The sequence below is a fragment of the Phlebotomus argentipes genome, unplaced genomic scaffold, assembly GCF_947086385.1.
Source record: "Phlebotomus argentipes unplaced genomic scaffold, Phlebotomus argentipes genome assembly contig_15, whole genome shotgun sequence".
NCBI lineage: Eukaryota > Metazoa > Arthropoda > Insecta > Diptera > Psychodidae > Phlebotomus > Phlebotomus argentipes.
The window spans coordinates 2,884,988-2,896,818 of NW_026776181.1; the positions used below are offsets into that span (position 1 = coordinate 2,884,988).

An 11,831-nucleotide genomic window follows, 5' to 3' on the forward strand; every position below is an offset into this window, starting at 1 on the left:
TCATTGGACAGCGTTCATTGGCATTTTCAATGTGGCTCCTCCGCACCCATTCTCGGCTTAATTGCGAAATCCATCACGGCTGTGTCGGGCTCAGGATGGGGTGTGTGTGCAGAAAGGCACACATATGTCTTGTATTCGGCTATGTACACTTCCGACTACATGCGGCCGTGGAGCTTTCTCACTTGCTTCTGTGTATTTGCGCAGAGTTGTGCGTTTTCCAGCAGTTTCGCGTGGAAAATGAGATGGTAACGAAGAGATGAGTTGCGGATGGAGTGTATAGAGGTATAATAAATGGAGCGTAGAATTGACAACTTTTCTCCACTTTTATGTTGTCTCTATTTATGTTGTACATCAAATCCGTATGAAGCTCTCGCCTCCCCACTTATATGGAACTTGTATAGGCGTAAGCATAAAACTTTTTTTCACCAATTGTGCCAAACGAACTGTGAGCAGATGTGAAATGGATGAGAAGATATATGGCAAAGGCGCATCTACACATTTTTACACACACACTCGAGCTGTGGAAAATTGAAATATTTCATGAGGGGAAAATGCCATAGAATTCTTCTGTTCGCAAATTAAACTCGCTACCATCGCCATGCAATCACACTGCGAATGTATGTGAACGCGAAGCGTTGGACGGTGGCATGAGAGCTTTTTAACTAAGCGTAGTACCACTGTAGAAACGCATTAAAAGATGTCAAGTATGCTCCAGAGAGCATTTTTAATTGGTTTTCCTGCCAACATAGCCATTCTTCATGATGTTTTTCTTTAGTTAAACATGATTTTGAAGTACAGAACTGTCAGCACAGCAAACCCGAAAGGTGAAGCATGAATTAATTAGAAGCTCCATATATGAACAGTCAAAAGGAATGGAATATCTTTCATCCGGAGTTTAATGTAAAGTGTGCAAGGGAATTATTTTTTAATAATAGAGCATGTTCATTTCACCCCTCTTTGCATTACATGTCGAGATTCAATCAACGCTCATGCCTTATCACCGAATATAGTCAGGATAATCCTTGCATAATCGAATTGCTAAATCTTGCATTATCCACATCGCAGTCTGACTTCTAATAATCTCACCAGTAAAAATATTCTCAAGTGCTATTTGCAAAACGTGGGGGAATTGAAAAAATCCCGGGATTGTGCGAGAGATTATGTGACTGTGTGACTGTGGCGAGATTCTGTGGCGAACATGAAGAGCAACAAGAGCTTAGCAGTTCTCCTTTGCAGCCCTTTTTCGCCAGATTCCATTTCAAATGCAAGATTTGAGTGGCACAGAGCAATTATTTGAAAGAGGGCAAAAAGACGACGGCGAACATTCTTGTAAATGTTGGAACATGCGAAAGCCAAGCCATTTACGTCAAGTGGAAACTCTTCCACATTAAATAATCATTTTGGCGTGCTCTGTCGATGAAAGCACACGAGAAAAGCTCATGTTGAAGAAAGCCAAGAAACACAATTCCATATGCAAGAGTCTTCTTCGCATGGAATTGAAAAATTCTTATCAAATGCTCTCTAGATTTTTTTTCTTCTTCTTATTTTTGTGTCATTTGAATTGGTGGAAGCTTAAAGTCATTCGCTACGTTCCATACGTTCAAGAATTCTTCCACAGTCTTGCTCTATTTATTTTCTCGGTAAATGCCGAAAAAATGTCATGATTTATGCGAAAGGATATAAACAATTAAATAAAAGCATGCAAACGACGAGACCATTTTATCATCGTTAAGTGTCTCATATTTGGCCATACGTGGAGGAGATAAAGGAATGCTGTACTTTCTTGAAAATGACCCAAATGGGCACTTCTTTCTCATTGAAATTCCAAACATTGAGCCCATTTTCAGCAGACTCGCACACATATCGCAAAATTGTGTTAATATTTGCTACAAGAGCAGCAAGTATCATAGCAACATTATAACGTGCCGCTGCTCAACATTTCCACTTATTATGCCACGAGTTAATGTGCTCAAAACTGTCCATAAATTGACGCATTTGTCCACTGATGTGGAGTAATGAGGGGTGAAAAGTGGGAAAATTACTGTATAGATCGCAGATGACACGAGTGTAAATAAACGTGAAAAGCGAGCTTTGAAGATTGGTCATTAAGATTGAATAATATATGATTCATAGCTTATATATGTGCGCTAGAGAGAAATTCATGGTGAATTACAACCAATGATTTGTGTTTGGAATGGGTGAACAATGTGGGTGGGTGAGAAAGCTCTGGGAATAGTTTTCTTCGTTATGAAATATTACCAGAATGTGAATATAGAGCACAGGAATTTCCAAGATTATCAAGCATGAAAATATCACGGATAAATTGTCCTCTCTGCTCTCTTATTTCCATAGCATTATAGGCAGATGCCAATGAACTGAGAATGATATTTGACCATTAATTAGAATTTAATTTCATCCGAGAGATAAAATGTCAGCGCGTAGGTTAATTTTCATCAGGCGCTTAGTGGAATAATAGCAATAATTAACGTCTTTTGTCTCGTATAACAATATTAAGTGAAAACCCTAAAATTAGCCTCATAAATTCCCTGGGATTCTCCTTAATTAATAATAATTTTCTCTCCTTTTTCCCCTTAATTATATTCTCATGGCGAGCGTCTGCGACGTCTGAGGTAATCTTAAGCGCAGAGATGCGCGTCGCCCATTTCTCTTTCGACTTTTATTGCATTCTTTCATGGAAAGTTTGCTCTCAGCCAACAACTTTACGGTATTTTCAACCACAGCAACTCTCTCAACCTTCACACTGTTTGATGTCCTTTCGCTTTGGCATTGAGAAGTGCAAGACGGAAATTGACAGTGACGAGCTTTCGCCTCCACAATGTCTTCGACATGCGAGTAGCGACAGGAATATCCTCTTATATCGTGTTTCTCCTATTCAAAGTTGAGAAAACAATGAGAGATATGTGAAACTGGAAACGAGGAAATGTCTTTGATTTCATTCTATATTCAAGTTATTGTAATTCAATCATTTCTGAGCAGGAATTCCGCTGACACAGAAGGATGCCTCTCAGCAAACATTATTAGGTTTGTTCGATTGCATTTGTAAAATCATTTTCCAACCACTCACTACTTTTGCTGTCCTGAGGAGAGACGATATTCTATTGAATTTTATGGTTAGACATCAAAGAGATTCCAGTAAAATCAATCGGAAGAGTATGGATTTGCATGAAATGACATTTTCAGAGACTTTTCTAGTTAAATGTACAGCAAAATTTCAACTCTCTTCTCATTTCCACCCAATTATAGCATCTACAAACTCCCGAGTCGCATAAATCAAATTATTCTGCAGAGCATTTGTATTGTTTTCCCTCGGGAAAATTTATATTCATAAAATGCTAATGCAAATTTTATATAAACGTTGGAAAAATGGAGGAAATAATATTTCGCAATTCCATTCCCTTCCCGAACTGCTGCCATTTCATCCCTCTTCACTGCTTTCCATTTAAGCTGATGGCTTCCCATTATCGGAGGAAATGTTGCAAAACTAGAGAGAATTGATTTAAATCTGATAAGTAGTAACTACAAGCCATACATCATCGTTGATTTCGCCCACTTTCCCTCATGTTACTGGAATTGCGATTATGTGGCTTTTTTGTATTGCACAGATTCTCCTTATTCTGCGGGGGTGTTTCTCACGCCCAGAAATGAATTGATTACATTATGCTCTACACGTGTGTTGGGGAAGAAATGCGGAGAATTGAGGTAATGCCATGGGTTCTGCTCATGAAGGAGCCAAAGAGCTTATCACCGTTCACTAGATGGGAAAGATCCCAACCCATAATAAACCGCACTCAATGATAGTCTCAGAGATGAAAAAGAGTGATGGAGTTGTGAATTTCGCAGTCTGCTCGTGATTCATAGCAGAGTATTGTGTAATATCACAGCTTGATCACAACTAATTCAGACAATTGTACACTTATTTGCGATCTAGGACAAGACGCGATTACTTCATCATAGATAACGAATTGCATTCCAGTGAGAGCGACAGAGAGAGAGAGGGAAATTACGCAGTTCGCATGACATTGCAAAATCTTTCGTCAGTTCTTCACGATAAACTATCCAGTGCGTATCGTTTCTCTGTTGTTCTGATCAAAATGAACAGTTTATTCAAATCCACCGAATTTGACGAGAAGTCTAAAATATGGAAAGGAGGTTGCATTCCCAGAATGTTTGATCCTAAAATATCGGTGGGAAAAGCTGCTCTCTTCATTCTCAATCAGAATCCAGATTTTGTCGCTCAAATAAACGATAATAGTGGAATCCAGAAGACAAATCGAGAGATTCACGATTGTGTTGTGAATATTGCTGTCAATCTCCGAAAACTCGGTTGCTCCAAAGGTGATGTTGTTGGATTTATCTCCAGGAACAATGAATTCATCGGTCCAGCTGTTTTGGCTGCCTTTCTACTCGCAGCTCCCGTGAATTCTCTTGATACGATGTTTTCCAAAGATGAGATAATTCACATGTACAGCATTACGCAACCCAAATTTATTTTCTGCGAAAGCGACAAAGTCCCAGTCCTGACGGAGGCTCTTAAAGTTCTGCAGTGTAATGCAAAGATCATTGTTTTTGGTGAGAGAATTGACGATCTCCTTCATATAACTGATATTTTGAAGAATTCTGAACCCTTGGAGGATTTTGTGTGAGTTTGAACAACTTTCAATTGGCTAAACGACGAACTATAATTTCTCATCTCATTTGGGAAAGCTTTCCGGACGTTGATGAACACACTTGTGCTGTCATCATCTGCTCTTCTGGCACAACTGGACTTCCTAAGGGCGTGAGTCTCACTCATAACCATATTCTTTACATGGGATCTTATGGATTTACGGATGAATTGGAAAAACCCTGCTCAATGATCTGCTACAGTTCACTCTACTGGTATTCTGGTCTGGTGACGCTCGCGATCAGCAGTCTCACGAGCGTCACGAGAATCATCACAACGGATCCTTTTTCACCTGAACTCTTCTACAACATGATAATGAGATATCGCCCAAGAATTCTTTTCACAGGACCTATTCAGTTGTCTGCAATCCTGAATCATCCTCTTCTGAATGAGCAAACCATGGATTGTGTTCAGTAAGTCATACAGATTCAAATGTTACCATATTTGGATGATGATAAATTTAATCTCCTCAGATACTACACCTGCGTGGGAAGTATTGTTCCGCAATCTCTGTGGGAGAAGGCCAAACATTACCTGCCAAATGGGGAAATTTACAACGGCTATGGAATGTCAGAAGTGGGATTTGTTTCGCGAGAGCCTCAGAAGACTCCAAGATATTCTGTGGGAAAGCTCATTGCTGGAATTCACGTGAAGATTATCGATGAGAGTGGCAAGAGATTAGGAATAGGAGAGAGAGGTGAATTATGCTTCAAGACGGATATCATGTTTCTAGTACGGAGAACCGAATTAATTCTTCCGAAATGTGATAAATGAAGAGTTTGATGTCTTTCCAGTGCTACTACAACAATCCTGAACAGACAGCCAAGGCTCTGGACGAGGACGGTTGGATTCATTCCGGGGATCTTGGGTATTTCGATGAAGATGGACTTCTGCACATCATTGGACGCAACAAGGACATCCTCAAGTACAACAACTACGTCGTATCTCCGGCCGAAGTTGAGAACATGATCCTCACCATTCCGGGGGTTCTTCAGGCTGTAGTCGTGGGAGTTTCTCATCCAGTGTCGATCGATCTTCCGGCGGCTGCTGTTGTTCGGAAGAATGACGCAACTGTGACGGAACAAGAGATCTTGACAGTGATTGAGAACAAATTAAGTGACGCTAAGCGACTTCGCGGAGGAGTTTACTTTGTGGACAGTGTTCCCCTCACACCATCCGGTAAAGTCAAGAAGAATCTCGTGAAAGAGATAGTAGAGAAATTGTACAGAGAGAAAAATCATTAAATGAATCGGTAAATCGATAGATGACAGTCTAATTCCTCGTACAAAGCGTGGAGTTTCGGTGGTGGAGAGGAAAAATCTGGCGGACTGAAGGGAGGCGCACGTGATAAGGCCAAAAAATTAAGCACCAGATTTACGATGGGAATCACTGTGATATTTCGATGGGGAGGCCTATTAATGTGCCATTACGGGGGAGAATCGATAAATATCCATCTTATGTGCCATATTCATAAGTAATTGACTGGCTGGGGCGCAAAATTACTCATCCGTGGCCCTATGCTGGAGTTTCCCATTCAAATAAAGTGCCTGGCAAGTTGGGCATGTTTGATGTGGAATGCGGGAAGCCTTTGTGGACTCCCGGTAATATTTCATGCAGTAGTTGCACAACTTTGTGGCCGCAAAAAGTTGAGAAATTTTCTTTGAACATCACATCTTTGGTGTCAACCGACCAGACTCTCGATATCAAGCTTTCCTATATTCGTTATGCAAAAAGCTCTTGAGGGGATTTCTTTAGCAAGTTGTACAGCCAGACTAAATATATTGAATTTCATTGAGATAAGCGTAATATAGAAGCATATTAAACCTCGTATGGTTTTGCTTGCGGCAGATGAATTAAATGGGAACTTCATTTGCAATACAGTACAATAATCCCAGCATTTATGTCAATAAAATACTTCTGATTAAACTGAAAATATCATAACGGAAAAGGAAACTTTATACAGTTTTTTGCTTTTATCGAATCTGATTTGATTGCATTTTCTGAAAAGTTCAATTTTATCTTACTTTGCAAAATGATGGAAAAGAGTGAAACGTTGCGTGTAGTCTCTTCATCTCAACGAAACATTGTGAGAAAAATCTGTGAAATTGTGTCTTATTGTGCTTTCTGCTGAAGAAGAATCGAGAATAACTCTTCTTATTGATTTTCTCAAGTGTACAGCACGAGTATTCATTCAACTTTATTATTTCACTATTAAATTCAGACAGAAAATAATGGTGGTTGAGAGCATTTCCCGATGGAAATGCACGCGAGGAAAAATTAAACAGTGAAATTGTCAAACAGAATGAAAAGAGATACTGTCTGTCGCATAAAATGAATACGGAGAAAATTGCAGCATAAATCATTTTATATGTGTATAGAGAAAAAGCCATGATGCCTCGCCCTCAACACGGACATTGCACAGTATCGTGGATGACTCTATAAAAATGTCATCAAAATGCGTCCCAAAAACACGATCTGTGAATGTTTTCTGGGTGCAACATAAAAGTCTAGCAGAACATAAAATCGTTTTTCATTTTCATCATATCGCAAAGTGGGCTGACGGGGCCTTTTTGCATACCACCTATGCAAAGGGGGCGAGCTTAATGGTCCTGCACTGTAACTCATAGCATCGTTATCATCACTCATGCGGAGTCCTGACCACCCGTTCTACAATTCCTGTTCGCTTTTTTAATTCCTTGTCCACTCTTGGATCACCTCCAAAATGCAGTCACAATACCAATTCGATGCAGAATTACACTCCCAAATTCTAAATAGAGGAAAGTGAGTGCGTTGCGAAGGGCAGTTGGAGCTTTGGCCGCATTATAGCCAATGCTTTGGCTTTGCAAATTGTTGATTAGAAATATCTGGCCTAACTACAACTCCCAAGCATTGAGACAGAAGTACTCTAAAATCCCTTCAAAATAACCCTTTACTCTCCTAAAATTCACTCACTAAATTTATGGTAAATAATTCACTTTTTTCTTGCATATTTTTACACAAAATATATTTGCTTTTCTACCCTGCTTTCGCATCCTGTCCGGTGAGAACAATAAGCTGCATGCAAAATTTACGGGTTTCCCCTTTTGGGAGGCGAGTATCTGCCAACAAAGAGTTCCAGTGTGTGGCGAGAGCAAAAATAGTCCCATCCGTATGTCGCAATTATCCACCAATATTTCTGCCAATGGACTCACATTCATTTTCCGGAAGGGCGCACAAGCCACCAAAATGGCTTGTCCAGAGGTGGGAGTTGAGCGTAGAGAGCAATAAAACGGGCATGTTGAATGAAGCCATCCCAGAGTCCCCACATAAATATCCCCACGGGAGGGAATTTTTGTACACTCACCAGAGTGTCTGCGACTCAATTTCTCACCGTTTTCCCACTACACTACAAGTGGTTGGAATCAGAGTTGCGAGAGGACGCAGTTAGCAACTTCTGTAGACGGATGATAGGTGTGATTGGGTAATCAGGGCTATCTCGCGTCTAACTTCCTGTGAATTTCAGCTCTGGTGGCGAGGAAGAGGAAATTCGGTGAATAAACCTGCCTGTTTGAGACAATCTCATGGTGGAGAATGAAGGAAGGTCTTCGAATTGGGTCAATTGCTGCAAAGTATTTGTTAAAGTGAATTACCATCTTCACCTTTAATCTCCACACCTTGTCTAGCAATTTCCCCGGCATTCTTCCGTTGAGGCGCGCATTAGGTGAAGAAATCTTGGACATTTTCATTAAACTTTTCATCCTTTCTTCTATCCGCAATTTTCATCCAAGAGGTGCGCAACGTGAGCATTCAAAGCTTCTCTGTCACTCCATGGCGCGCACTTGAACACAACGCTCACGCAAGGGAAAATCCTCATCGATGGTGAGTGTGTTCTTGTGAAAGAACAAAAAGGCGCGATGAAAGAGAAGAAAAGGTGGGTGGAAAATATGGAAAACACTGCGAAACCCATTCACTTTGCATAACAATAACAATTCGTGTTGTTCAGAAAAGGAGCAGAGAGAGAGAGAGAATAGAATGAAAAGCACTCTGCAGAGTGCTCCAAGTCATGGTTCTTGATTTTACAAGAAGTTTTCCATTAGAAGATCTTTACCCCTGCTTAGCTGATTGAGAGAGAGAGAGAGAGAGAGCACTTGATTTTAAATATCGTCTATTACACTAAATTTTCTTATTGCTCATAATACTGCCTTTACGTCTGTGCGTAAAGTGTGAGTTCTAGCAATAAAAAGCTGAAAATATACAAAATGCGAAATATATCTGGAGCATGTTCCGCCCACCCACTCGCGTCAATAGACAAGGGCCCAGCAAAGGGAAGTCTGGCAAAATGAATTCTCACCCTCCATACTCAACATATATACACATTTATGTGTACAGTACAAATTCCATCATCGCTCTCCTAGTTTGTATCTTCATTGTGCATCACTTCGCCATGAGATGAGATATTGAAATTTTTTATTATTGCTAGTTTTAAAGTGTATTATTGCCTCCCTTCAAATTCCCATGACGACGAAGAATTTTCATCTTGTGTGTGACTTTTTTGCACATCTTCAACTTTCAGGGACTTTTTCACCTGTTTCGCTACAAAGGGAGAAACAAAATTTATTACACAAGCAAAAAGAATGCGAAACTCTTGCATGTACCGTCGCGTAGTTTCATAAAGTTTGACTGCTGAAAACATTTCAGCAAATATTGCAATAAAGCATTTTCTCACTTTCAACATAATTCGGAACTTGAGAGTTGGAATTTCGAAGGAGAAAAAAAATATAATGAAAGGGAAGTGCATTTTTTGCCCAGAACTTCAATCAGAAAAAGATTGTGCTAAGTGAAAAACAGTGAATTGGAATGAAAGTGAATAATAGATATTGCCTGAAGTGAAAAATTACCCGAAAATTAATTATTAATATCATGTGCGATGGATTTTCAATTCCACTCTATATCATTCATGCAAATGGATATTCGATTGATTTCTCAGAATCCTTGCAGCACAGCTAATGAGCGTGAAATGCAGGATTTTACTCAATTGGCTGGAAGTGATGGTAACTCATTTTTCAAATATCTTGATATTAATTCATTTTCAGTAGTGAATTAGATATTTCAATGTTTCTTTCAGACAGAAAAGAAGGTTAAGTTTCACAAAATACATAGCCGCAGACTAATGCCAGAATAAGAGACTTAGATGTGTATTGAAAGCTCTCTTCGCATTGCTTCCTTTCGCCTTAAGACGCTTCAATAGACTCGAAATCCTACCACATGACGTGTTGTGGAATTTGGGACTTTCTCGTATTTCGTTTTTTTCCTAGAGGAAAAGCAAGACGACAGAGTGGGGAATGTCGTGTATGGGCTTCGTGGAATTTTTCACAAAAATGTAAGTAATGTCTCTCCTTCTCCTTTTGCCTATTGCAGCAATTCCTCCTCTTCCTTCGCCAGCACCACATCACTGTGGAGTTGGGAATGAAAGTGACGGAAAAACAGAGGAAATAAGAAGATTAAATTTTCTTTATTGAACTTTTCCAAGCATGAAAGCTGAAGAGTGAATCATAATAAAAGGAAATAATTCACACATAAAGCTCTTTTACGTCCTCCATCACTTTCCCCAGGTGATTGTTTATCTATAGCTATACAGAGCTTCAGGTCAAAAGCGCTCTGTCATACTTGACTTTATTGCTCTGACTATGACATTAAGGATAAGTGCAAATTACAGTAATTGCTCAAATCCGTCGATATAACTTTTAATTGGCAGTTAAATTTCGCAGCAACATAAATCCAAAAATCTCAGAGAGAAAAAGAGACATTTTGCATGCCAATTAAAACTCATGGTAAGCACGAGACGCGCCACACTCACACATTTCGTATTTGCACACTTATTATGCAAAGGAGTGTTCATGAAAATTTGATGGAGAGAGATGTATGATGTGGCAGACAGCCAGAAAGATTTTCCGCACAGGAAGGAGATGCCGTATTAGAGTCAAAAACGGATATTAACGTGCTTTCTTCCCGGATTATCTTCCTTCTGGATTAGTTCTTAGCTAATGTAGTCTTAAAGCATGATTTATTCCGTGCAATTCATGTCATCTTTTATACAAATTGGAGGAAAGGCGGCTCAAGCTGTCTTTATGTGAAGCAATTTCCATTCGATATGACTGAAAATTGAACACACAGTGATATAATTGGGGATTTTTCTATGCTGTTCCACACTCAGCAAGATAAAACTCTGTGCGGTAAATTGAAATTTCGGCGGAAATATCATAAATTTCATCGAACGACGACGCCATCGCAGTATCAAAAGTGAAACTCTGGCTCACTTAACTGGCAGAGGAAGGAAACTCCCTTGCTACAATTTATGAGACGCTTCTTCAATTAAAATTTCCTTATCAGTAACGAGAATTGTCTCCCCCGCAACGCGAATCTGTGTATATGTGCGGGAATGTGGTTGAATTTCCTCTGGCTCGTGCTTCTTCTCGCACTCTCCTTTTCGCTAAACTCTTTCTGACTCGTTTCGCCAATAATAAGCACAAAATAAATATATAATTTCGCATTTCGCTTTTTCGTCGCATCGGAGAAAAGGCTGAGAAAGCAATTTTCGGCCGGGTTGTTGGAATCTAATGAAAATTCCTCCTCACCATAGACCATTCACTCTCTCTCTCTCTCTCCGCCTCGTTAATACAGGCCCTCATGCTGAGTTTCATTGCTGATTACATTAAATTCTAATTTAATAGATCATTAAATGGCGGTTTTTTTTCTTGGCGAGCGGCGCATATTTTGGGGCAATCAATAAAAAGTATCGCTTTAATACTTTTTTTCTCCCTTCCCAGCATTAGCTCACATGTGAGGGCATTATTTTGATATAAATGTCAACCCTCGTTCGCAGCAAACTCGCCCTCGTTGACTCTCTTTTTGCCGTGGCGCAAATTTCTAAGGAGAAAAATAAATTTTCTCCCACTATGCAAATGACATGGGGGCGTTAATCATTTTTCCCTTGAGCTTTTTGTTGTGCTTTTCTCGCTCACTCGCATTTTTTACCGCCGTCCTTCTTAATTCATTCCATAAACGACAAAATGCCTCCTTCTCCACCTCGCCCCGCTTTTGTACTACTAAAGAGTCTTTCATTCGGATTAAATTTTGCAAATGATAAATTCCAACGTGACATGCTTTT

General features: G+C 39.7%; 1 protein-coding gene across 1 annotated transcript; it reads left to right on the plus strand.

Annotated features, from left to right (window-relative positions):
* Positions 1 to 4,085: 4,085 nt before the first annotated feature.
* LOC132261661 (luciferin 4-monooxygenase-like) lies at positions 4,086 to 6,135 on the plus strand. Its single transcript, XM_059760559.1, has 4 exons — positions 4,086 to 4,660; positions 4,726 to 5,097; positions 5,158 to 5,416; positions 5,479 to 6,135. Exons 1-4 carry the CDS (start codon positions 4,113 to 4,115, stop codon positions 5,926 to 5,928), a joined length of 1,629 nt encoding a protein of 542 aa, XP_059616542.1. The 5' UTR covers positions 4,086 to 4,112; the 3' UTR covers positions 5,929 to 6,135.
* The last annotated feature ends 5,696 nt before the right edge of the window (positions 6,136 to 11,831 follow it).

Coding starts and splice junctions, on each gene's coding strand:
- LOC132261661 (XM_059760559.1), top strand. CDS start 4,113: ATGAACAGTTTATTCAAATCCACCGAATTTGACGAGAAGTCTAAAATA. Junction 5,098..5,157: donor CAAACCATGGATTGTGTTCA/GTAAGTCATACA, acceptor TAATCTCCTCAG/ATACTACACCTGCGTGGGAA. Junction 5,417..5,478: donor AGACGGATATCATGTTTCTA/GTACGGAGAACC, acceptor ATGTCTTTCCAG/TGCTACTACAACAATCCTGA.